The 27,985-nt window shown below is 40.0% G+C and overlaps 1 protein-coding gene across 3 annotated transcripts in view; it reads right to left on the bottom strand.

Moving 5' to 3' along the window:
• Window positions 1-4,352: 4,352 nt before the first annotated feature.
• atg4b (autophagy related 4B, cysteine peptidase) overlaps window positions 4,353-27,985 on the bottom strand; it is a 78,009-nt gene continuing 54,376 nt past the window's right edge. For all 3 annotated transcript variants that reach the window (XM_072573147.1, XM_072573146.1, XM_072573148.1), the window contains 7 exons: window positions 18,532-18,611; window positions 13,246-13,448; window positions 11,649-11,727; window positions 10,873-11,018; window positions 8,510-8,566; window positions 6,309-6,396; window positions 4,353-6,206 (listed from right to left, as the gene is read on the bottom strand). In XM_072573147.1, coding sequence (XP_072429248.1) covers window positions 6,133-6,206; window positions 6,309-6,396; window positions 8,510-8,566; window positions 10,873-11,018; window positions 11,649-11,727; window positions 13,246-13,448; window positions 18,532-18,611 — 727 coding nt within the window. In that variant the 3' untranslated portion in view covers window positions 4,353-6,132. The remainder of the gene's footprint in view (window positions 6,207-6,308; window positions 6,397-8,509; window positions 8,567-10,872; window positions 11,019-11,648; window positions 11,728-13,245; window positions 13,449-18,531; window positions 18,612-27,985) is intronic.

The raw sequence follows: 27,985 nt of genomic DNA, 5'->3' as shown, positions 1-27,985 counted from the left end.
TTAGAGGTGGACTTAGTGTCTTGAGCTCTGCATTTAGCCTCACTGACTTCATTCAGAACTCATAAGCATCTACTATGAGCAACTCCTTACAGCCATGTTTACGCCTTCTTCTCCCACCCAAAGATCAGAGTTGATCAGTAGACTATTCAGCCCATTAAGTCTATCCTACCATTCTAGATCATCTCCATGCAGCTTACCTGCTCTTGATCATTTAATTTTATTAGCCTCCAAAAACATCAATTTCATCTCGAACTTACTGAATGACTAAGTTTCCACATCTCAGAAGGTGGTGAATTCTCCACCTTAGAGTGAATTAATTCCTCATCTCAGTTTTAAAAGGCCCACCATTACCCTGTGATTTTGTCCCCTTGTTCTAAAGTCACCAGCCAGGGGAAATATCCTATCTATCTACCTGTTGTAAATTGCAATGAGATCACCTTTCCTTCCTCAAAACTCGGGAGAATTCAAATCCAGTTTTCTCAGTATCTCCTCATAAGACAGTCTCACCATCGCTGGGTTAATCTGTAAGCATCCATTGCATACTGTTTATGATGAGATCTAAAATGTACATAATATTCCAGATGAGGTCTCACCAAAACTCTACAACTGCACCAATACACAATTTATATTCAAATCCTCTTGAATTGAAGACAATATATTTTTGCCTTGTTTACTGCCCTGCATGCTAGTTTTTAGGGACTCGCAGACAAAGACACCCACATTTCTCAACTCATTTCTATTTAAGAGATCCACCTGTTTTTTGATCAATGTCAATAATGCCAGACTTGCTTACATTACATTCCACCAATTATTTCAGCCCTTTCAGTTAGCCAGTTCATTGTTTTGAAGCCTTCACACATCCTCTGTACAACTTGCATTCCCAACCAGCTTACCTTCAGCAAATTTGGAAATATTCCAATTGGTCCCCACATCCAAATCATCTACACAAATTGTGAACCTAGCACTGATCCTTGTGGTACTTCGCTTGTCATCCTGAAAATGATCCAATTAATCCTAGTTTCTGATTTCTATCTAGTAGCCAATCCTCATTCCATGAAGTATATTTTCCTCAGTCCTATGCACTTGAATTATATTTTCTTATTTGGACCTCTATCATAACAGAAGGCATCATAAGAGAATCCACAACGACTGGTTTTCAATTTTTCTTTTAAAAATCGATGCGACAAGTAACATCCTCAAAACAAAATTCAGGCAAGTTTGTGAAATGATTTTCCTTTCATAAATCATTTGCTATCTTTCAGAAAACAGAATTGTGTAAGAAAAACCCACTATTTCAGTTGCTGCTACTTTTGGGGGACAAGGCATACCGAAGTACTGTCTACATTTGTCAGTTAGATGCCATATTGTAGCTGTATTGAATCAGCTTAGTCAAGCCAGCAGCAAGTTCTAGAGAACATGTCTTGAGTACTACTACTAAAATATTGTCAGGACCCACAGCCTTTTCAGTGTCCAGTGTCTTTAGCTGTTTCTTGTTTTTACATGCAGTGAAGCAAATTGGCTGAAGACTGATACTGGGGTTCATTGGAGAAGGGCAAAATGAACTTAGCACTTATGGCTGAAGATTCTTGTGAAAGCTTTAACCTTATCTTTTGCACTAATGAACTCCTCCATCATGGAGGATGTGGACATCTGTGGAGTCACCTCCAGCGAGTTGTTTAAAATGGCCATACATGACCATATAGGACAAATTATAAGAGACCATATTTTTCATTTTTTGGGACCATGAACTGAAATGGAAGTCAGAGTACTGTAGCTGGAATGCCTGGAAAGTTTTGCAATCTGAAAATCAAGAGGAACATATTCAGCTTCTGCTTTTTTGAAAGAAGCGAGATGGAAAATGAGGTGCTCAGTGGCACCAAGCATTTTCCAAGTTAAGCAAGTTGTGAATTCTCCACCCCAGAGTGAATTAATTCCTTCTCATCTCAGTTTTAAAAGGCCCTGTGATTATGACCTCTTGTTCTAAAGTCACCAGCCAGGAGAAATATCCTATCTATCCACCTTGCTGTGGTCTGTTATAAGTTTCAATAAGATCCTCTTTTCTTCTTCAAAACTGATGGTAGTGCTCATTGTTTGAGGGTAGGTGTCATAAAGCTGCAAATCCCAAGAACAGAGTGTGGAAAAAAGTATCTGGAGCCTGCAGACAGAAAGCATCCTCTCTCCCTGTCTTGGCAGGGGAAAATTCAGAAAAGGCAAGAAAACCTAAAGAATTAATCTAAGACCCAAGTTTGCCTGAGCAACCATCGAATCAAAGAATGACTGTCACCCTATAGAAAACAGCCTGTCATCATTAAAGAAATGTGGAAAGGAGAAGCCAGGGAACTATAGACCAGTGAGCCTGACATCAGTGGTGGGCAAGGTGTTGGAGGGGATCCTGAGGGACAGGATTTACATTTATTCGGTAAGGCAAGGACTGATTGATTAGGGATAGTCAAGAAGGGTTTCAGCCTGAAACATTTACTTTCCTGCTCCTCAAATGCTGTTTGATCTGCTGTACTTTTCCAGTTCCACATCTGTGGACTCTGGCTTCCAGCATCTGCAGTCCTTACTGTCTGCTATTTTATCCTCATTGTCTAATCATGACCGAAAATAATACTTATGTAGTTTGAAGGAGTATATTTTTCAGTCACATCAATTATAAATACTTTGTTTTCAATACTTAAGTTTTTTTATTGTTACTAAGCAGCTGTCGGGAAATTGGTTATTTAGGGTCTCATTTGGATTTTATATATTGCAATGTAAGGTTTGGGATTTGTGTATATTTTAATATTTGGAGTTTTGAATTTTGAACAAGAATACCTTGGTCTTCTTTGCATCTTAAGAAGTTTAATGATAACCCTGTAGTTGCTGTTGCCACAGTAATTTCTTTTAAAACACTATTAGAGAGTGACTTCCTCGAGGTTCATGGGTTTTTGTTTAGCTAGTTCACTCAAACTCTCCCAACATAAAGAATGTAGTGCATTTAGCCTTTAGATAGAAAATTCTGGAGGTTTTTGGAGCTTGGGAAACAGCCATAGCTTGGTGGGGGAAAAGCTTTTATTTTAGTCAAGCAGTTTGCAGAAATATTAGCTGAAGCTGAATATCTAAAATGGTTGTTCCTTAGAAATTTTGTTTCGGTTAAAATTACGCAGGATTAGTTTAGCTTTTAGCAGGTATGAAACCCTAATGAGGTGTAATGTGATGCTGTGTGTTCTGGCTTTATTATATTAAGTTAATTCAACTAATTGTTCAAATTGGAAAGTGTGGTTTTCATTTGTGGAGGTAGTGGGTAGCTACATTGTGTTACTGCAATACTTTGCATTAAGTTGGTATTCTGAGGCACACAGAAGATCGCAAGTTAGGTTCATTGAATGTACAGGTCCTAAACAAATCATTGACTACCCTTAAGTTAATTGTGGTGAAAACTGTTCGATTTATATATTTAAATATCATTTATTTTAGTTTGGATTTTGAGTTAGTGGCATATGGTCTGTGTGAACAAGGGAATTTAGTGATTAACTTGTCAGTATTTGTAGCCTTTTTTCAAAAAAACAAATGTATAAATTCCCTTCAATGATAATTGGAATTTGTTTGCATTGAGTATCATGGACAGACATAGTAAACATTGAAAAACATTAGGTGAGAAGGATCAGGATTTGATTTTGTTTTGTTTCAGGGAAAAACACAAAACTTAAATCTTCCATTTCAGTTCACAGAAATACTGGTTGAGAAAAACAAATTAATTCACAAAGTTTGAAACTTTCAAATGTGAACTTTTACACTGATGTAACGGGCCGGGTGCTGGCGGGTGGGACTAGATTGGGTTGGGATATCTGGTCGGCATGGATGGGTAGGACCGAAGGGTCTGCTTCCATGCTGTACATCTCTATGACAAGTCAGGATAGAATGTGTTTCCTCAGCAGACAAATTTGGTTAGAATGCTAACAGGGTGACTTGAAGCTGAGAGGCTGAGCTCAAGTGTGTGAATAGTCAAGAAAATTGAAAAGAACAATTTAGTAAAACCTGTCGATGTGATTGAGAAAGGAATTCTCTCGTGTTTTCATACTATAAATGGATAGTGATGGGATAAATGGCACTTAACGGTTTCAAAATCTTTCAAATGGTCAAATAGCTATTATTCTATTTTAGATCTCTTCTTCTGTGTAACAGAGATTTACTGTTAAAACCAAATCTCCAACATTGTCTGTATTTCAGTGAAAGAGCTTATTAAATAAAAAAAGCAAAATAGATCTATCAAACCAAATCCATCTGGAATCATTACATTTTGTCAAGGTGAAAGAAAAAGTCTCTCTGAATTGGTCAAATACAAAATACAATCTGTTCCAATATCAGTGTGTTATTTAAAACAATTTATTCAGATACATTATATTTTCAGCAGTCCATTTATCAGCCTCTTCAAAATAGGTGCTATTTAAACATGGTTCACAATTAACTATTCAGCACACTGGCAGAACTGTTCCTTTGCTGCAGTAATTGTACATTTTCGATTAAACTGAGAACATGACCAAATTCCCATAAACCTATTTATTACCTGTACAGTATTAAATGAACTGTTGGCAGTCAATCTTGACAAAACCATGGCAATCCTATTAAAACGCAGATAACCAGCACCAACGTCTTCTATGACAGTTAGTAACTTGGGGAGGACTGACTAAAAGAATTTTGTGCCTAAAGGTGTTGTAATATTCTTTACTGCTCTCTTTATCCTACCATATAACACACATACATATTTGCTTGAATGTTTTTATACATTGTTTCAATAACTCAATCAGCTGATATAATCACAATGTCAACAACAGCAAATATACTTCATACACTTGGAAACAGTTCACAATCTTAAATGTTAATTATATGAAGTGGCTAACTGAAATATTTTATGGGTTTAATGGCAACCTATTGTTCTTTGGTTCTATAAATGCTATTTACTATTGTGCTTTACTACACCTACTGTTTAACTGAGCAGCAAATAACCTCCCTCTAACAAACATGATTATGGAGTCCATCATAAGATATCTGTCACAGCGAACACCCTGGCATAGCACTTACAGAATTTTCAAATATAGTAAGAACAAATATATTTGGACAGACATCAACTTGTGCCCATGTGTTCAATAGCATCATTCATTTTAATTAGCTAAATGCAGGCATGGTGAAACTGACATCCAGTAGACTGAACTAACATAGCGTTATGCTCCTGCATTGATTATAATTCAGTAATCTGCTTCATAGGACTGATGCGTGACATTTGGTCCTCAAATGAATTTGATCAAGTCCAACATGTTAAGATCTAAACCTGATTCTAGGATCAGTGGTAGACACATCACTGAGCTGTTCCCTCTGTATCCCAAAGTTGCCCTTGAGCAGCTCAACTGATAATACAATACAGCACAGCCTTTTCTTCTTGCTAAACAGTCTGGAAATGCAGGGTGGTCAAGTTAGTGCATCTCAAAGCCAGTAATAGAGCTGAAAAGGCAGAGAGTCATTAGAAAGAAAATAAAATTTCCCTAAATTATACAGGAAGCCATTAATTGCATCCTTTAAGGAAAATCCTCCCACACTTCTACCCGTCAACAAGCCCAGGTTTACCTACAATTCTCTGTTCAATGTGGGTTTAATTAACCCAACTCTGTATGAAGAGAGGTGGTTTAATACAAGTCCCTTTGACATCACAAGAGGAGAAAATCCAATCAGTCTGCAATCTTGTCCACTTATTTTCTGTTGCTTCAACAGGACTCCATTCTTGCTGCAGGACTGCTGACAAACAAGCTGCTGGATAAAACCCCAGTAGCTTTCAAATTATGTCCTTCAGTATGCTCCTATAAAGTACAACAAAAATTTGCTGAAGAACACAATAAATATGATGTGTTGGTAAAGCAGAGTCAGGTTTGCATTTAGTCATCAAATAGTCTGAAGGATGATGAGCTCACAGATGAGGGATATATTTTCTCAGAGGGGTCCAGAAGAGTGCACACCTTCTGAGTATCCCAGTGCACTGATGGTAATAACATGATTTAATGAAACCTGTGCCAATTTGCCAATCCTTCAGAATACTGGCAGCATGAGAATCACCAAACACCTTGCTCTCAGAAAACTGAATTCAGGAAATGTCTTGTTTTATAATGAGAGGATTTCAAAATCTTCATCTTCAGAATCAAAGAATCGTTCCAGTCTTTCAGAATCTGTAAAATCTGAACACACACATTTTAGTTACTTAATCATTCTCAAATTGGCGCAGTGCAGTTCACCCAACAACAATGGAATGAAGTTCGACAGGAACAATTTCTTGTTACCAGGAGTAAGACAGTGGACATCTGGGAAGCGAGCAGTCTGATAATCCATCAATTCAAACATCAGTAACGCATCCTTCTCTTGTGAAATCTGCAGAGACAGACAAGTTCTAAGTGAGAGAGGCAAGTGATCATGCCTTGTTTCAACTGCAGCAAAATGGACGATACGTGGGAACACTTATTTATTTAAAAGTTCAACCACACAAAATAACATGTTGTGATAGAAATTAAATCCCCATGAAATGAATGTTCATTACACAAGGTGAACATGCAGCAACAATTAGGCCATTCATTTAAGGTTTCCAGGAAAACAAAGGGCAGACACAGAATTTGATCCTCAAAATAAATGATTAACAGAATATGACTTCTAAAAAACAATTCTTAGGAGGACAAATTATTGCAGCAATCTTAGAAAAAGTGTGTTGACATGTCAAAGTGATCCTTACAGAGAGTATATTCTGTTTCACTGTACAATCAGATTGGAAGTTAAATAATAATTAAGTATTGTCCGCTGCATTGGCAAATGACATGTCTTTTTCCACAAAGCTCAGACTGAGTTTCTTGGTTTGGGTCACATGGTCAGTATGTTGCCAGGTTCAGGTCCCATCTGCACTGGAGGTGAGGCATAACATGTCTGAATGAGTTCATTAAAAATAGTTACCCTTAAGAGACATGCTCATGCTCTCATCACTGTCATAGCATGTGACCTAAGGAGATAGAGGTCTCATACTCCTGGAATACTTGATACATAACACACTTCAGGAAGCATGTTGTTGAATGCTTTCTGTTATCATGTAATGTTTGTGTATAACTGTTAGCTGTAATAAATGCCTGTTGAATTCAATACCATGATAGCCACTTCTGGTTAGAGTGATAGCATAAGCATTGCCCCATCGGATAAAATACTTTGTGAAGCTAAACTCTCATTACTTTTGAAGTGCAGCTTAAAATCAACTGATTTTAAGGGGAGACAATGGCATATTGGTATTATCACTGGATAGTTAATCCAGAGCTGATGTTCTGGGAGCCTGGCAGATGATGGAATTTGAATTTGATAAAAATCTGAAAATAAGAGCCTAATGATGACCATGAATAATTGCAGATTATTAGGAAAACGCATCTGGTTCACTAATGTTCATCAGGCAAAGAAACTGCTATCCTTACCTGGTCTGGCCTACATGTGAGTTCAGACACATAGCAATGTGGTTGGCTCTTAACTGCTCTCTGGGCAATTAGGAATGGACAATGAATGTTGGCCTAGCCAGTGACTCCCCTACCCTGTGAATGAATAAAAGTTTCTGCAATATTCCCTTAAACATTAATTAAACTCAGTGACCAAAGTCTTGATTTAGTTGATTAAACTTTGCTGCCTTATAGAAGCACAGCTTTCCCTCATTAGAATTTTTTTTATTCCTTCTTGGGATGTTGGTGTTGCAGGCAATGCCAGTACTGTTGCCCAACCCTAATAGCATTTGGGAAGATGTTCATGAGCTGTGTTTTTGAATCCCAGTGAGGGAATCCCCACATCCAACCTTGGCTGTAGTAAAGCTGGATGGCAGGATAGCGCAAGTTCACCCACGTCGTTTTTCTGCATTGAATTGGTACAACTGAGCAACTTGCCAGATCATTTTGAGAGTAGTTAAGAGTCAATCACATTATACTGAGTTGCATTGCAGGATACAACATTCTTCCCCTTAAAACATGCTTTGCTGAAAGATATTTCTAACTATAAAGTAGCTCTCTACTATAAAAAATAATCTGTATTGTGGTAGCTCCCGTCCTCAGGGTACTAAACTTTTCTTTACAGGAAATTGGATACTTATTTCGGAGTGTCGTCTTTGATTTTATAGGTCCTCCGGGACTATGACGACTTTACCTTTATAGGCTGAATCAGTGTGACCTGTTGACAGGTGAGAATGCTACAATTGAGCCATACCTGACAGTTCCAGATCAGGTAAGCAATTTCTGAATGTTTCAAATGGCTATTTTGAAATGGTATGTATACAGATACTAGAACCTCTGCAAATTTATTTTTTACTGATATAAACAGGCATGAGGAAGCTAACTCTCTTCCTATGTTTGCTGTGCTTTCTAGTCTCAGTGACCAAATGACCCACTTTAAATGGAGCGGGTGAAGGTGAACAGATTAGCAGAACCACCTGATATTTCATGATGAGGATCCAATTTAATAGAGTTAGTCTCACCATTTTCATTCGTTTACACCAGTCATTAAAATCCTCCTCTGTGCTGCAGAAAAAGCCCTGTGGGAGAACAAGATAGTCAAAGGTTAATATCAGCACAGGTGTTGACATATAGTCACGTAACTTTGATATCCACCAACTCAAACAGGAAGCAGCTTGCAGACATAAATACTACTCAAGAGGAACCCAGTGAGGGAATCTCCACATCCACTCTTGGCTGTAGTAAAGATGGATGGCAGGACAGCACAGGATAGAACTGAAATAGGAAGGTGGTATGTGGGGTATTGAATGTGATGAATGTCTGAGATATCTCAAGGAAGGGAGGGAGAGAGAAAGAGAGTGAGTGTATGTGCACGTGCGCGTGAAATATGGAGGTGAAAAGGTGGTGTGTAGGGAGAGCTGAGAGTCTGGTAACTGGTTTGAGATGCAACTGTGAGGACATATCATTCAGTACGAGCCAAGTCTAAAAATGTGCACCAACTGCTGTGGCTTGAGCCAGTGTTGGGATCTCCTGACAAAACAGTGCACCCATGCGCCTTTCCACAATTTACATCTTCAATTGCTATTAATCAGATATACTGGAACTTCACATATCTTAGTTTTTGCTATTAAGAGATTAAACGTAGGCCCAAACATAGATCATAGAATCCCTACAGTGTGGAAACAGGCCATTTGGCCTAATAAGTCCACACTGACCCTCCGAAGAGTAACCCACTCAGACCTATTCCCCACATTTCCCCTCACTAATGCATTTAACCTACACATTCCTGAAGACTACAGGCAATTTAGTATGGCCAATTCACCCTAACATGCACAACTTTGGACTGTGAGAGGAAACCAGAGCACCTGGAGGAAACTCATGTAGACACGGGGAGAATGTGCAAATACTAATACAAGTTTAAGCAACATTTACAAATTTCTTTAGGTATTGCCATGTCCACAAGATAGAGAACATGTATTGTTACATAAAAGCCCATATTGTTAAAATTTTCAATAGACTTTGCTGGAATAAAACACAGTCAGTGGTGATTGTATGATGCAAGTTCACTATCATTTCTGGAATGTTCCAATCAGGATAGAGTTATAACATCATCTTCATAGAACTGTAGACAAAATGTCTCTCGAGCATGTTCTGGTAAACAAAAATATTGAAATGCATTATGTCTGAAAACGTTCTAGTGACCCACCTACTGTTAATACAACAAAAAGGAAGTTTTGACCAGGGGACTGGAAGCTTACCTCATAAACAGATGTGGAGTTACTAACAGTCCCATTTATCCCCTTAAGGTGAATATGGAACCCTGAGCCAGAGGAGCAGAAATCAACATTTAAACTGAAACAGACTTCATATAATAGGCCTATCATGAGACCAAAACTCATCCAGTCTTTGAAAACAAGATTTAATGATACATTTTTGAACCATCTTTAATGATTCTTTTTCTGGAGAAATCTAGTCAACTGGTGTGCTATCTAATATTCTTTGGAGTAATGCTCAACTTTTTACTACTTTGTATTGAATTTTTCTTTTGGACGTAGGTACCTTGGTACCCAAGATGGTGCCAATTGTGGTGACTGTGCTCCTGTACCTCTATACTTGAGTGTGTGTTACAATATAATTTAAAACTAACATGCTGGTAAGAATTTTTTTGCTGCTAGCATCCAGTGTGTCTGCAAAATCCTCAGCAGAAATCACAATTGAGGCTGAACTAAAGCTGCCTCAAGTCCAATAACATTTGAAGTCCAGTTCTCTAGATTTTTTTTTGCCAGAACTGGACCAGGACTATACACCAACATCATCTTGCTGCACTTTCATAAACACCAAGACAAATTCTGGAACCTAAGCCAATTGCATCCACCTGAGTCCAAGCTCCTATGGAAAAGAACCTTCACTGGACACTGATGTTTCGGACTTGAAAAAAAAAATCACACGAATCGACATCAATCTCTTTGATTTTTTATTATCCTTAATTGTAACCTCTTTCTTTTCCTCAGTTCAAATCTCACTTTTGGCCTTGATGGCCACAGAAGGTGCCTTTGTGATGTGAAAACAACAATGTAATTATCAACTTGCAAATCCTTCTGATAGGCTTGTGACAGACAGTAAGAGAGGGAGTTTCTGGGTCCTCCAGAACCCAGTAGTAGTTGCACCATAACAGCTTCCATACACATGTTCTTGTTAGAGGCAGTAATCTGCAGCAAGTGTCCTCCTCTCAAGGGACTATCAGAAATAGTAACCCCAAATTGCCATTTGTCAGGCCATCAATTACCACCTAAAGCACATAGATCTTTAGAGATATCATAATTTCATTCTATTGTATGAGCGAAAGTGGTTTTATGCTCAGACAGGGTTGGATTGCTGCACATACCACAGCGATGGATGGGTCCAAGTCACAGATGCTCATCCTACAAGGAGGATGTTGACAGTGGAAACTCTCATCTGGTATAGTAAAATCATCAAATGGCTCCACTGCAGGCTGTGTTGTGTGTGGATCAAGGTAGATTAGCTCATCATCTGCAAAATTAAAGACAGAATTTTTACAGAAGTAATCAGCTCTTACTAACGGGTCTGTTTACAAATCCAAGCAGTCAGAGATTTCACATGACTTAGCAGGTCTCACAGCTTGATGTATGCACACCATTTGCAGCATCTGGTCAAAATGATTCCATTTAGAGTATCATTACCTATCAAGTTCAGAATTATTATAAACCATTACTTAGAAGTAATCATCAGCTCATCTGTACAGAACAGTATTATTTGAGGAAGTTGTTCTGTGCATAGCTGATGGACAATAAAACGCTAAGGGATTTATATATTAGCTGCACATTTGCACAAAAATAACAAGTCAGTTAGGTGCAAACTCCAAGTATAAAAGATAATACTACTTCTTTGCAGATCTCAGTTGCATTATTTATGACGAATCAGAAAAGTCTGTCATAGTACAAATGTGGAAACTAGAACTTGGACATTATATCCCATTTGGTCTGATAATTTATTCACAACCTTCCCATGGTTAACTACTTAGCTCCCACCTCATCGTTGCCCAGTTTAAAATGTATCAATGTATGGTTTACAGTTGGCTGAAGCTTTGCAATACCCATTTGGAAGTGACAGGAGTAATGGTGCATTTCAGCAGTGACTGACCTACGTATCCGATGAAATAATGGGCACTGTTGGGTTTGCCACCGATGACTCCAAGAGATTGTGGCATCATGAAGCATTTCTGAAAAGATAAAATTGAAATGGTGAATGAAATTGCCATGGTAAGAGAGGCACAGAAGAGGAGGAAGAGTGGGAATGAGAGATGGAAGTGTGATGGGATGATGGGTAGAGGTAACAAAGCCACATAAGCGGATATTAGACAGTTGATGAATAGTTATATATTGAGCAAGATTTTAAGCAACATGAACTTGTCTGGGAGGTGGATCTCCAATGTTTAAGGCCCAGGATGCTGACTGCACAGCTACTAGTAGTGGAGTGATGGAAATCAGAAATGTGCAAGAGGCCAGAATTAGAGAAACAGTAACATCTTGGAGAACTGCAGTGCTGTGTGAGGAGATCAAAGTCTAAGGAGGGGATTTGAAAATAGGTACGAGAATATTAAGATGGAAGTGTTGGTGGACAAGTTAATGTAAATCAGAGAGGACAGGGTGGCTGAAGAGAGATTACATCAATAGAATTTGAATGAGCTCCCAATTTCACAAGGGTGCAGGGAGCTCTTTCACTGCTAGGGAGCAGTGAAACAGTAAACTCAGAGACATGGATGAGAGTTTGAGCATCAAATGAGCCAAGGCAGGGACAGAGGCTAGTAGTGCTATGGAAGTAGAGTAGGCGGTTCCAGTGGTGGAATGAATACAAAGTCAGAAGCATCAATTCAGGGTCAAATAAGAGGCTCAATTTGCAACAGTCTGATTCAGCTTTAGACAGTAACCAGGGAGAGAGATGGAATCAATAATAAAGATAATAATAATAATAAAAATAAGAAGAAAATGCTAGAAACACCAGTAAATCTGGCAGCACCTGTCGAGAAAGGGCAATGGATTATCGGTAATGGAAAAGTTAGTGATCTAACATGTTTTCGCAAATACAGATGGGGGTGTGGATGAACAAAAGTGGACATTTGTGATAGGAAGGACAGACTGAAGACAATAAAATTTTCATTCATAAAATGGCTTAATATTTAATTGGAGGATATTTTTGCTCATTCAGTAGATGTTAAAGTAGTAGCATCTCAAATTGGAGTAAGTGGAGGGGTACAGCTGAGTGTCATCAGTACATGTGAAATCTGAAGTTGCATTTTCAAATGATGCCGCTAAGGTACAGCATGTAGATAAGGAATAGGAAGGGCTCAATGGCAGATTGTTTGGAGATTCCAGAGATAACAGTGCAAGAGCAGGAAGAGAAGCCATTGCAAGTGATAGTCCAGTTATGATTAAATAGACAGGAATAGAACCAGTTAGATGCTGTTTAATCCAGCTAAGCGATGGAAGAGAGATACTGGAGCTGGATCTTTTGGTAATTGGATCAAAGTCCCACAGACAACTTTTGGAAGATGAGGAGGGTTGGTTTACGATTGTCACAGTGGGGTTCATGCAGAATGCAAACACCTACACAGACTTATTGGTTAGAACAGTTTGTCTGTATGCTGGAAAGTTATATCTAGTTTCCCAGTATTCACAATTCTTTTGCTTTTCATTCTCAGCATAAGTACACTGCCTTTTGCCAGGGGAGAAAACTGTACCTTCAATGTTTTGATGTATGCTTCATTGATCTCGCTGAGCCCCAACCTTAGAGGTATTAGTAACACTAGTGGTTTCCACGTTAATGTGTCTTCAGAGCAATTTGCACCTGATGGATACCCATTGAATGGCCTTTGACCAACAGATGGAGGGAATGCTGCTGCTGCTGCCCCCGCACACGGACTCTCAGACTTGCACAACATCTCTGTTACAAAACAAGAGGCAAAAACAATGATTGCCTGCTCTGCCCAGTCTCATCCAGCCCTACGCACAGCATCAACACCAGAAGGCATTTGATAAAAGTTCCCAAAAAGAGACTGTTGTCTCAAGATAAGGAAATCAAAGGCATATTATTGACCTGCATTGGAAATTGACTGATGAGAGTAGAGAGTAAGGGTAATGGGCAGGCACTAATCAGCATTATGTGACTCTCATATTCCACAAGGATTTGTGTTGGGACTGCAACTGTTCATCATATTGACTTAAACTCAGAGTGGAATGGGAAGTCCCAAATCTAAATTTGTGGATAGAGTCATACAGAACAGAAACAGACCCTTGTTAGAGAGACATTGACAGGTTAAGTAAATGGGCAAAATCGTGCCAAATGGATTTCAATATAGGCAAATGGGAGGTCATGTAGTTTGTACTGAACAAGGATAGACCTGGTGCTTTCTAAATTGAGAAAAGTTAGAAACAGTGGAGTCTAAAGGCTCCAGGTACAAACAATTAAAATATCATGAAAAGTAAAGAAAACAAACAAAAATGCTAATGAGACAACTGAGTTCACCCTGATGGTCACCATATGTCAGGCAAGGGGTGAGGTGCAGAAGATGAGACTTTTATGGTGACCTCAGTCAGAATGGGAATTGGGTCATTCTAACATAGAATGTTACAGCGCAGTGCAGGCCCTTAGGCCCTCAATGTTGCACCAACCTGTGAAAATAATCTGATGCCCATCTAACATACATATGGATAATAATGGAACAGTGTATGTCCACTGCCCATTTAAATGCCCTGAACGTCAGCAAGTCTACCAATGTTGCAGGCAGGACATTCCACGCCCTTACTACTGAGTGAAGAAACTACCCCTAATATCTGTCTTAAAACTATCACCCCTCAATTTAAAGCTATGTCCCTTCGTGTCAGCCTTCACCATCCAAGGAAAAAGGTTCTCACTGTTCACCCTATCTAACCCTTTGATTATCTTATACCCCTCGATTAAGTTACCTCTCAACCTTCTTCTCTCCAAAGAAAACAGCCTCAGTTCCCTCAGCCTTTCCTCATAAGACCTTCCTTCCATACCAGGCAACATCCTCATAAATCTCCTCTGAACACTTTCCAAGGCTTCCACATCCTTCCTATAATGTGTTGACCGGAACTGCATGCAATACTCCAGGTGCAGCCTTCCCAGTGTCTTGTACAGCTGAAACATGACCTCATGGCTCCAAAACTCAATCTCCCTACCAATAAATGCCAACACACCATTTGCCTTCTTAACAACCCTATCAACCTGGGTGGCAACTTTCAGGGATTTATACACCAGGACACCAAGGTCTCTCTGTTCATCTACACTGCCAAGAATTTTACCATTAGCCCAGTACTCTGCATTCCTGTTGTTATTTCTTCCGAAGTGAACTACCTCACACTTTTCTACATTAAACTCCATTTGCCACTTGTAGCCCAGCTCTGCATCTTATCTATGTCCCTCTGTAACCCACAACATCCTTCAGCACTATCCACAACTCTGCCTACCTTACTGTCATCTGCAAATTTATGAACTATGTATCGCAAATCGGTCATCCAGCCAATTAAGCTAACCAAGCCCTTAGCGACAGGAATAGAATACAAGGGTAAAGAAATCATGTTTCAGCTACACAAAAACCCTGATATGACTACCTTGGAATAGCAAGAACAATTTTGGCCATATCTTTAGGAAGGATCTATTGACCTTGGAGGGAGTGCAGCAGAGATTTGCCAAAATGAAACCTGGATTCCAAAACAACACAAACTTATTCCTGGATGTTTAGAAGGTTAGAGGGTGATAGGTTAGTGTTTTCAAGATATTAAGGGAAGTAGGATAATTGCTGGGGAGTCCAGGACTGCAGCTATAGCCTAAAAATGCAAGCCAGTCCTTTCTGGCATGAAACTGAGAAACATATAAACACACACACACATAAAAGAGGGCACATTTTTGGATCTCTCTTCTGAAAATAGCAGCTGATGCCAACTAAATGTTAATTTTAAATCTGAGATTGATTATTTTTGTTAGAAGTTTTATTAATTTGGGAAAAGATAGGCATACACAGAGTCAGATAGCAGATCAGACATGATCTCACTGAATGACAGAATGGGCTCAGAGGACTAAATGTTCCTAACTTCTTAATTTCACTATGTTGTCAACGTTCAGTTATGGCTTTCCTTCTTCTATGCACCACAACATTCCAATACCTAAGGGTTCACAGGCAATGATTTTTAAAGCTGGCAGCATGTATGGAGAGTAGTTAACAAAGCAAATGAGATCTTGGGCTTCATATATACAGGTACTAAGCACAAAAGCAGGGAGGCTACTCTGAATCTTTATAAAACTCTGGTTAGGCCACAATCATAGTTGGTATAGTATCCAGCTCCAGTCAACCCACTTTAGAAAAGGTGTGAACGTTCTTGAGAGGGTGCAGAGGGAAATTACCACTATCATTTCAGGGATGTACAATTCTAGCTGAAAAATCCGATTAGAGAAAAGGGTATAAACACAGAAAATGCTGCAGAAACTCAGCAGATTCTGAAGAAGTGTCACATCGGACCCAAAACATTAACTCTTTCCCCACAGATGCTGCAAACCCAAGTTTCTCCAGCATTCTCTATGTCTGTTTCAGATATTCCAGCATTACAGTATTTCACCTTTATTAGAGAAACTGGTGTTTTAAACAAAGGAGGTTGGAGGGGGATTGACAGATATACAAGAATATTACAAGTTTACAAAGTGGAAAAGAGCTGTTCACATTAATTGATCGTATGAGGACTAGCAGAGACAGGTTTAAGATTTTGGGCAAGAATTGCAGAAGTGAGGTGAGGAAAAACTTTTTTTTAAAAAAGTGGGTAGTGATTTGGGACACCTAGCTACCTCCAGTCTCTCCATCCTGTTTGCCTAACAGGTGAAATCGAGATGGCCAAAAAATGGCAGAAAAAGCCCATCATCATTGTCGTCAAAATTCACTTACGATAATGGCCCACTGGTAAATATCAGTCTGTGAATGTTGACATTGTTTCGAAATCAAAACTTGCCAGGCGATTGTTTTTTGAGATTTAACAAGAAAAAACATAAGCTAAGCATGGAATTTGATAAAACAGGTGGCAGATATATTTATGAAAATGGGTAATAAGATCTTGGCCCAAGGGCAATCCACGGGCTATTAAACATCAAACTTAATGTCACCTAGAGACTGCAATTTTTCCTGATTCATTGAAGCTCCTTACCCAGAGATACCATTGTACTTTCCCCAAAGTTTGTCAATATTACAAGTTGTTTAATAGGGAGACTTGTCCAACTATTGAGAGGAGATGAGGAAACAATCAGATTATGTAAAAGCTGTTAGCTTTGGCTCAGTAGTGTTTTCCCTTAGATAGAGAATGTAGAGAGATCATGTTCATTGTAAGGGCTGCAGTGTGGAACCATTATTGACTCCCCAGTACAGTGTTGATGGAGGGTGAAGATATCTTTCAAGTGAGATGCTAAATCAAGGTCCTGTCTTCTCAGGTGGATGGAAAGCATTCTACAACAGTATTTGAAGAGAAACAGGAGAAATATTCTGGTAGCCATAATTTATTCAGCTTTTAACATCAATGAAGCAGTTATCCACTCATTTATCTCAGTGTTGCTGGAGAGGTTTGGCATGGAACTGGATTGTGGAAATTGGCCACTCTCAACAATGATTACACCTAAGAAATACTTAACTGACTGTAGAGCATTTTGAGACAAAATGCAATTGCTTCCTTGCTTGTAGCTTAAATTGTAATTGAGATAATTAGCCTCAGGCACTCTAAGCTCAGGAGAACGTCATTTAAATAAAAATCAGGGCTCCCCAGGACTCTTTTCATTAATTGGATGACACTCAATGTGCAAGTTTCTGCATTAAGAATGGAAAGAGATGGTCTTCAGAAGTTTATTAGTTTTTTGAAAAAAAAATGGAAAGAAAAGGAAAAGAAAACTATACATCATGGTCATTACTGAATAACAGGATGTGTTACTGTTCCTGGTTCACGATGATATCATATAGACTTGTACTTCCTGACTAAAGAATGGCCACATCTTTTATACATGCACACTGCAACAGCAACAAACTACAGTTGCCAGTGGGTTTGTGGCAATTGCAATCAATTATGATCACAAGTGGTTGGAAATGAATTGTTTATTAATGACAGTAATAAAACAATAATCAATTTTCTGTAGCACTGCAGAGTGATGTGAAAGAACTTGTATGGTGTGCAAGTGAAATCAGGTTAGAGGATTGGGAATAATTGGATCAGCGCATACAGATGTAATTTAAAGTCCTTATTCTGTTCAATAGTTTAGGTAACAGAGAAGCAGGGCTAGTTGCAGCACAGAAGTCACAGAAGCACAGTACACGCTGAGGAGTTGAGAAAAGGGAAGATAAAGTGCTACTGTACTACCGTGGCAGAAGGACAGAATGTCAGCGTGACAATATATAGGTTTCTATCAGAATCTGAACATAAAACTTGATGAGAAAGCTAGTGATAGACAGTAAAATTCTGAGGATAGTACATGCATACAGACACATAGTTGTCAATATATTATCCAGATTAAAGCAAAGATTGGGCCTGGGTGATCGTTCATGTTTCTGACAACACTAGCTGAAAACTTAAAGATCACTATTTCAGATTTCTCATTAATGCTTCTTAAGCAATAACTACCCTGGAGAATTTTGTTAGCTGAGGTAGCAAATGTGGACAGGCAGCAGGGTTCCACCAAGAACACAGAATGAACTAATTAATCAACTTGTGCTCATGTCAATTTCAAAAAGCTGAATCAGAGAATGCACCGATTTCCCAAGAATAAAATCACAGGATTATTCATGTCCAATTCACAGTTACCAGCAAATCCCCAGGTTAACATCCAAATCAAAAGATTTCTACACAGGAACAGGGATCTACATTCTCCCAACTGAAGGTAAAGGCAATCAACAGGAGGAATAACATTTATCGCTAGATAGAACCTCTGGGAGATATCACAAGCACAGAACTTTATAGATTCACTGCTTGCTAATACTTACTGATGTCATCAATTATTACTGTGTTATCCATCGCCACATGAACTGCTAACGAGCTCCAGTTGTCAAAGAATGTGAGTTTCCTAAAAGAAAAGATGACTATTGTCATACACCATGAGCGATGATAAAGAAAGCATACATGCAACCTGCTACATACTAAACAATGCAGAGCAGATTCCATATTCAACTCCTGGTATATGACGGTCCAAAAGCAATTGTCAGGTTTGGAAACGTTCAAATAATGAGCCAAATCAAGAAATATTCACAATACCTAGTGAATCATATACATGTGTCATTGGAAATATTGTGCAGACAGTCAAGCATTTTAATAAGATCGAATCTTCCTTTATGTTTAACCATCTTTTTGAGACTATTAGTTCTATTTACTCTTATGCATTTTTAATCAGATAACCAATGCTTTTTTGTTCAAACTGTTAATCAGTTCCAGCTCAGCGAAAAAAGTACACCCAGAACTGTTAATCATCACAGTATTTACAAAGTTCTGGCAGTTTACTGCAATATTAACTATTGTGCAGACATCTAAATACACCAAATTCTCAAGTTGTTAATTTTATACTTAAATAACCTGCAGAAATTACTGAAGAACTGAAATGAGCCTGTTTTTACATCCCAATGCAAACACCTCTAAAACTTTATATACAAAAGCCACAAACTCAACCTGTATTGGTTCAAAAATGCAGCTCACCACCACCTCCTCCAGGGTAACTAGGGATAGGCCTAGCCCAGTCAGCACCACCCACATCCTACAAATGAATAAAAAGGTTTGTGCTGTAGAAAACCATATCATAAGACCACATGCTAGACTTAAGTCACAGGCTTCCACTAAATTCAATGAACACTGCCTGGCCATCACAGAAGTACAGAAACATATTTATCAATAGTGCTTGGACTAACTCCAAAATAAACCGTCAATACAAAAATTTCTCAATTGTTCAGCTGTTTCATCCTCGGTCAGTACTCAACAACAGTGTTCAATCTTTACACCCTTACCCACCTGTAGTGAGAAAGCCATTACACCTTCCTCTTCTTTCCGAGGAAACAGCAGGCAGTATCAACACCTTTTTCACGTACTGGTCGTATTTAATAATTACATCCTTCACCCTCCCTCTTCCAACAAGGTGCAACTTTCAGCTATCCTCAAGGCAATTCTTTTCTTCATACTTCATCAGATTTCTGCTGTTCAAAGTACTCACTGGACACTCATTGGGCAATGGCAATACCTGGATAGGTAGTAATTTGATTTGAGCCTGGGACTCAGTCTGCGATGTCGTGATATGCATTGCTGCAATCCATATTGATATATATTGCTATCTTTGAATCTTTGTGTCGATGACTTTTTGGATATTTTTCTGTCCTGTCTATTAAGTAATATTGTCCAGCTGACACTTGGTAACAGCACACAAGCTCAAATCTGCTGGTAAACAGTTTCATCTTGTAGATGGTTCACAGTGTTATGGATGCCATCTCTCAGATGAGCTACTGAAGGGAAGCCCTATTAAGAAGATGCAAAACATCACAGGGCACTACCTATTTTGAAAGGTTCTGAGACAATACTGCTCTCTAATCAACATTAAAAAAAAGTTAGATTATCTGATACTTAGCACACTACAGGTTGTGGGAGCTTGCTATGAATAAGATTAGATTAGATTAGATTAGATTACTTACAGTATGGAAACAGGCCCTTCGGCCCAACAAGTCCACACCGCCCCGCCGAAGCGTAACCCACCCATACCCCTACATTTACCCCTTACCTAACACTACGGGCAATTTAGCATGGCCAATTCACCTGACCTGCACATCTTTGGACTGTGGGAGGAAACCGGAGTACCCGGAGGAAACCCACGCAGACACGGGGAGAACGTGCAAACTCCACACAGTCAGTCGCCTGAGGCGGGAAATGAACCCGGGTCTCTAGCGCTGTGAGGCAGCAGTGCTAACCACTGTGCCACCGTGCCGCCCACAAATAAGTTGGCTGCTGTAAATTTTTACATTACAACAGGACCATACTTTGATAGAACTTCATTAGTTGAGGTATTATGGTCATGAAAAGCACTGCATAAATACTTTTTCTTATTTTGCACATAACTATGACACTGCAGGTGATAATTCAGAGAATATGTTGTTTGACAAATATAATAGCATACACTATTCAAAAAAATTCCATGATACTTTGAGACTGCAAAGTGTACATATGGAGTGGACAAAGTTCCCATTGTGTTAACCTTACAGCTGAGCAATAGCCAGGATGTAATTTGTAATATGCCACAGCATGAAACAAAAACATCCCCCAGCATGTGTCAGTGCTACTGACAACACCTCCTTCCCCTAGCAACAGCAGCATGCTCTACAGAAGCTTTTTCTCTATTTTAAATAAATTACGACAAAAATGCTTCAGATATTAAGACAGAAGTGGTAGGAACTGTGCTTTATAATGTTTTCACTGTAGCTGAATTTTGAGCATAAGGACTTGTCCAATTGCAATGAATAAAGAGAACATTTATACTCCAAAAATCAGCAAGAATACATGTTGTTCCTGAGAAAATGTCTTGGAAATTTCTTTCAAATTGCAAGACTGCACTTCCAAATCCGAGCACCACCCATTCTTTTGGAACAACACAACCTTGATTTGCTCTGAGTAATTACAGAAAAGATCTTCCACATTATCATAGAATGCAATCTACCACACACTTCAATTCTTCGCATCACTGGCATCACATTCTGGAACTACTGCTGTTTTCATTGCCACACTTGCACTTCATTAGGAGAACTCTTTGAGCCATAAATGGACGACAACGTGATTCTGTGCAGTATATAATTGAACAGGGAGGGAAGGAAATCATGAACCAAGAATTTGAAAAACAAAGCAAGATTCGGAAGTCAGTAAATATTTGAGGTACAAGGAACAGACACGTCATTCCAAGTACTTCTTGTAAAGCATTTTAGATCCCATTTTGATTCCTGTCAGCTGACTATGCATATCGCAAATACAACTCAAAACATACAACCAGTAGAAACTCTAATTTATAAAACAAATATCAATGTATTGAGAAATTGTCCAACATCACCAATTCGGCCTTGCCTCAACACAACTGGTGAGAAGTGCCCAAAGTGTAAATCTGATTTCAAGGCAGCTCCCTGTGCCCTTTGTGGCAGAGGCCAATTTTTTACCATTGTGCAGTCCCCAGCAACATGTCTGCTCAGACCCAGCCCTGCCCACCTCATCCTGCTGAGACATATCATCCTCGCCACCAATCTAGCAGCAGTGCTGTGCCCTGCTGTCGCAATACTTGACACAAGTAAAAAGTCAATCAGTAAGGAGCACTGGGGGACAGGCTCAGGAAATAGTGAGATCTAATTTAAATAGGCTGAAGGGAAGAGCACAAAAGTCAGATAATTTGAAGTGGAGTAGGGAAACAGATGGTGGCATCTTGAAAAATGTCCATATTAGAGGTGGTTGTGCTGCATGTCATGAAACGCATAAAGGTTTTGGATGTAGGTTTGCTCGCTGAGCTTGAAGGTTCATTTCCAGATGTTTAATTACACTACCAGGTAACATCCTCAGTGGGCCTCAGGCGAAGCACTGCTGAAAATTCCTGCTTTCTATTTATGTGTTTGGGTTTTTTTGGGTTGGTGATGTCATTTCCTGTGGTGAAGTCACTTCCTGCTCCTTTTCTCAGGGGGTGGTAGATGGGGTCAAACTCTATGCGTTTGTTGATAGAGTTCCGGTTGGAATGCCATACTTCTAGGAATTCTCATGCATGTCTTTGTTTGGTTTGTCCAAGGATGGATGTGTTGTCCCAGTCAGAGATGTACAGCATGGAAACAGACCCTTCGGTCCAACCCGTCCACGCCGACCAGATATCCTAACCCAATCTAGTCCCGCCTGCCAGCATCCGGCCCATATCCCTCCAAACCCTTCCTATTCATATACCCATCCAGATGTCTCTTAAATGTTGCAGTCGAAGTGGTATCCTTCCTCATACATATGTAAGGATACTAATGAGAGAGGGTCACGTCTTTTTGTGGTTAGTTGGTGTTCATGTATCCTGGTGGCTAGTTTTCTGCCTGTTTGTCCAATGCATAAAGGTGGATAAATCCCCAGGACGTGATCAGGTGTACCCTAGAACTCTGAGAAGCTAGGAAAGCGATTGCTGGGCCACTTGCTGACATATTTGTATCATTGATACTTACAGGTGAGGTTTTGGAAGACTGGAGATTGGCTAACATGGTGCCACTACTTAAGAAAGGTGGTAAGGACAAGCCAGTGAACTATAGACCGGTGAGCCTGACATCGGTGGTGGGCAAGTTGTTGGAGGGAATCCTGAGGGACAAGATGTACATGTATTTGGAAAGGCAACTTAGGTATAGTCAACATGGCTGTGTGTGGGAAATCATGTCTCATGAACCTGATTGAGTTTTTTGAAGAAGTAACAAAGAGGATTGATGATAGCAGAGTGGGAGGCTAGTTAGCAAGGTTAGATCTCATGGAATACAGGGAGAACTAGCCATTTGGATATAGAACTGGCTCAAAGGTAGAAGACAGATGGTGGTGGTGGTGGAGGGTTGTTTTTCAGACTGAAGGCATGTGACCAGTGGAGTGCTACAAGGATTGATGCTGGGTCCACAACTTTTTGTCAGTTATATAAATGATTGGATGTGAACATATGAGGTATAGTTAGTAAGTTCACGGATAACACCAAAACTGGGGGTGTAGTGGACAGCAAAGAAGGTTACCTCAGATTACAACAGGATCTTGATCAAATGGGCCAATAAGCTAAGGAGTGGCAGATGGAGTTTAGATAAATGCGAGGTGCTGCATTTTGGCAAAGATTTAATGGTAAGATCCTAGGGAGTGTTACTGAACAAAGAGACCTTGGAGTGCAGGTTCATAGCTCCTTGAAAGTTGAGTTGCAGGCAGATAGGATAGTGAAAATGGCGTTTGGTATGCTTTCCTTTATTGGTCAGAGTATTGAGTACTGGAGTTGGGAGGTCATGTTGCAGCTGTACAGGACATTGGTTAAGCCACTTTTGGAATATTGCGTCCAATTCTACTCTCCTTCCAATCGGAAGGATGTTGTGAAACTTGAAAGGGTTCAGAAAAGATTTACAAGGCTGTTGGCAAGGTTGGAGGATTTGAGCTATAGGGAGAGTTTGAATAGACTGGGGCTGTTTTCCCTGAAACATCAGAGGCTAAAGGGTGATCTTTTAGAGGTTTATAAAATCATGAGGGGCATGGGTAGGATAAATAGACAAAGTCTTTTCCCTGGGATGGGGGAGTCCAGAACTAGACGGCATAGATTTAAGATATAAAAGAGGTCTAAGGGGCAACTTTTTCATGCAGAGGGTGGTACGTGTATGGAATGAGCTGCTAGGGGAAGTGGTGGAGGCTGGTACAATTGCAACATTTAAAAGGTACCTGGATGGGTACATGAATAGGAAGGGTTTGGCGGGATGTGGGCCAGGAGCTGGCAAGTGGGATTAGATTAGGTTGGGCTATCTGGTCAGCACGGATAGGTTGGACCGAGGAGTCTGTTTCCATGCTGTACATCTCTATGACTATGAAAGTGTAGCAGAAATGGAATAAAGTTCACAACAAGGTTCCCTTTAGTGGCAAAGAAAACATGAAAGGGGAGCAACAAATTACATGCTTTAAATCAGAAATATTTAAGCATTTTCGACTCCAAATTATGGAAATGCCCTCCGTAATCGATCACTGAGGGTAAGAAAGGAGGTTGAGCATGAGAGGAGTTTACGACTCAGACATTATCCAAACAAGATTAATAAAAAACATGAAATCAGAAATTAAAGCACAAACTCTTGCCATTTCAGTTGACTGATCCTGTACTATTTCTACCTAAACCCTCTATTCTCATATCACTTACCCACTTATTTCCTATACTCTTCAATACAATTCAGTATGGGGGCTCAAACATAAAACATAAAATAATACAGCACAGTACAGGCCCTCTGGCCGTCAATGTTGTACTGGCCTTTTATCCTACTCTAAGATCAAACTAACCTCCAAACCCTCATTTTACTATCTTCCATGTCCCTATCCAAGAAACGCTTAAATGTCCCTAATGTATCTGACTCTACTACCACTACTGGCTGTGCATTCCACACACCCACCACTCTGTGTAAAGAACCTACCTCTGACATCTCCCCAAAACCTTCCTCCCATCACCTTAAAATTATGCCCTCCTCATGATAACCATTTCTGCCCTGGGATAAAATCTCTGGCTATCCACTCTATCTGTGCCTCTCAACATCTTGCACACCTCTATCAAATCACCTCTCATCCTTCTTCGCTCCAGTGAGAAAAGCCCTAGCTCCATCAATCTTTCTTCATAAGGCATGCCCTCCAGTCTAGGTAGCATCCTGGTAAATCTCTTCTGTACCCTCTCCAAAGCTTCCACAGCCTTCCTATAAGTTCCTAAAAGAACTTATCACACCGGACCCTATCAGACACAGAAAAAGCAGTACTAGTAAAAGGATTAAATTTCAATTACCGAGACACTGACAAGAAGGATTTCCTAGCGGCATTAGAAACCACATTGAAGGACAACAATCTCATGGAAGAAACACAACAAACGATCAGACAGACAGTTACACCTACTCTGAGCTGAAAGAGGGAAGGAAACAAACTCCACACACAAGAAAAGAAAGCCCGAGAAAACCTCAAAAAAGTCAAAAACATCGTTATATTACCTGCAGACAAAGGTCAGCTCAGTCATCCTGAACAGAAGGGACTACATAGAGAAAGCCAATGCACTACTCGCAGACACCAACACCTACCAACAGGTGGCGCTAGACCCAACCCCACAACTAGGAAACAAAATTACATATCTCCAAAGAAAATTACACAATTCCGGACAATTAAACAAGACGGAATTCCAGAAAATGAAACACGACGGGACCAACACCCCACAATTCTACGGACTACCAAAAATCCATAAACCAGGAGCCCCCATCAGACCCGTAGTCTCACTACCCGGAACACCAACTTACAGACTGGCCAAAGAACTACACGCAAGACTGAAATACCTAGTAGAAGAGTCACAGCACTCCATCCACTCCACCCAGGAATTCCTAAAAATCATCAAAACACCAAAATAGAGGAAGATGAAGCAATTATCTCATTCGACGTAACAGCACTGTTCACCTCCATCAACATCGACCTGGCAAAGGAAATACTTACCACACTTTTAGAAGAGACCATCACACACACACCATCCACATTACCAACGAAAACATCATGAAGCTAGTGGACCTGTGCCTCACCACCCAATTCACCTTCAACAACATAGTCTACAAACAAACCAACAGTACACCCATGGGATCTCCGCTATCAGGATTCATAGCAGAAGCAGTAATGCAAAGATGAGAACAAACAGCCCTACCAACCATCAAACCAAAAATCTGGGTCCACTACGTAGATGACACCTTTGTCATCACAAAACGAAACAAGATAGAAGAGACATTTAACATAATCAACAACACCCTCACAGGCATAAAGTTCACCAAGGAGGAAGAAATCGACAACAAACTCGCATTCCTGGACGTCACAGTCGAAAGAAAGGACAACGGAGAACTACAAACCTGCGTATACAGAAAACCGACAAACACTGACCAAATACTTAACTACACCAGCAACCATCCCAACACACACAAACAAAGCTGTATCAGAACACTACTCCACGAGCCACCATACACTGCAGCACAGACGAACTTCAGAAAACAGAGAACCACCTATACGACGTATTCAAGAAGAACGGATACTCAAAAAATACAGTGCGCAGATTCCTCAAGAACAAACCACGACAAGCAGACCAAACACAGCCAGAAACCCTAACCACCTTACCATACATCAAAGAAGTTTCAGAAATGACAGCCAGACTACTAAGACCCCTCGGAATCCTAGTAGCACACAAACCCACCAACACTCTCAAACAAAAACTAACAAACTTAAAAGACCCAGTACAACCCATGAATAAAACCAACGTCATCTACAAAATTCCATGCAAAGACTGCCACAAACACTACGTAGGACAAACAGGAAGAAAGTTAGCCACCAGGATACACGAACACCAGCTAGTTGCAAAAAGACACGACCCTCTCTCCCTTGTAGCCCTACACACGGATGAAAAAAACCACCATTTCGACTGGGACAACACATCTATCCTGGGACAGGCTAAGCAAAGACATGCCAGAGGATTCCTAGAGGCCTGGCACTCCAACCACAATGCCATAAACAAACACTAGACCTAGATGCCATCTATCAACCCCTCAGAAAACAAACAGGAAATGACATCACCATAAACCCCAGGAAACCCATCCAGGAGAAAGATATAAATAGAAAGCAGGAGACAACAGCTTCGCTTCATTTGGAGGTCGCCACTGATGATGTTACCTAGCCAGGTAATGAAACGTCTGGATATCAAACCTACAGCTCAGCGAGCAAACCTACACCCTAAGCCTTCCTATAATGGGGTGTAGGACCATTCGGCACAGCCACTTTGGTGCGAGCGTTTCGGCGCAGACTGTTTTGCCACAGACCCGTTTAGCCGCAGAGCTGTTTCGGCGCAGCTCATATTGATTTCAGGATTAGTTAACAACATTAATGAAAGCAGTAAAAAAGCTGTTTCGGCGCAGCTCACATTGATTTCAGGCTTAGTTAACAAGTTTCTTCTTATTTTTTTTCTCTTTAACATTTTTACTAAAGAGGGTAAATATTACTTTTATTTTTATTGCTGTTTTTAACTAAGCCTGAAAAGGAATCAACTTTTATTTTTACTGCTTTCATTAATCCTGAAATCAATATGAGCTGCGCCGAAACAGCTCTGCGGCAAAATGGCCTGTGCTGAACCGGCTACGCCGAAACGCTCGCGCCAAAGTGGCTGTGCCGAATGGTCCCACTCCGCCTATAATGAGGTGACCAGAACCGAACACAATATTCCAAATGTGGTCTAACCAAAGCTCTAAAAATCTGCAGCATAACCTGGCGGTTCTTAAACTCAATCCCCCTGCTAATATGTTCGAATAGGTTGATGTTAAGAAGGAGAATGTGCTGGAAATTTTGAAGAACATAAGGATGGATAAATCCCCTGGGCCAGACGGGTTAGAGCCTAAGATACCACAGGAAGTGAGGGAAATGATTGCTGCATCTTTGGCGATGATCTTTGTGTCCTCACTGTCCACTGGAGTAGTACCAGATGATTGGAGGGTAGCAAATGGTATTTCCCTGTCCAAGAAAGGGAATAGGGATAATCCTGGGAATTACAACCCTATCAACTTGGGTGGCAACTTTGAGGGACCTATGGACATAGACCCCAAGATCCTCTGTTCCTCTACACTGACAAAAATTCTGTCTTTAACCCTGTATTGTATTCAAATTTGACCTTCTAAAGTGAATCACTTCACACTTTCCCAGATTGAC

Source organism: Chiloscyllium punctatum, chromosome 6 (genome assembly GCF_047496795.1).
Source record: "Chiloscyllium punctatum isolate Juve2018m chromosome 6, sChiPun1.3, whole genome shotgun sequence".
Taxonomy (NCBI): domain Eukaryota; kingdom Metazoa; phylum Chordata; class Chondrichthyes; order Orectolobiformes; family Hemiscylliidae; genus Chiloscyllium; species Chiloscyllium punctatum.
The sequence above is the reverse complement of the archived record's forward strand: the minus strand, read 5'-3'. Positions and strand labels throughout refer to the sequence as shown.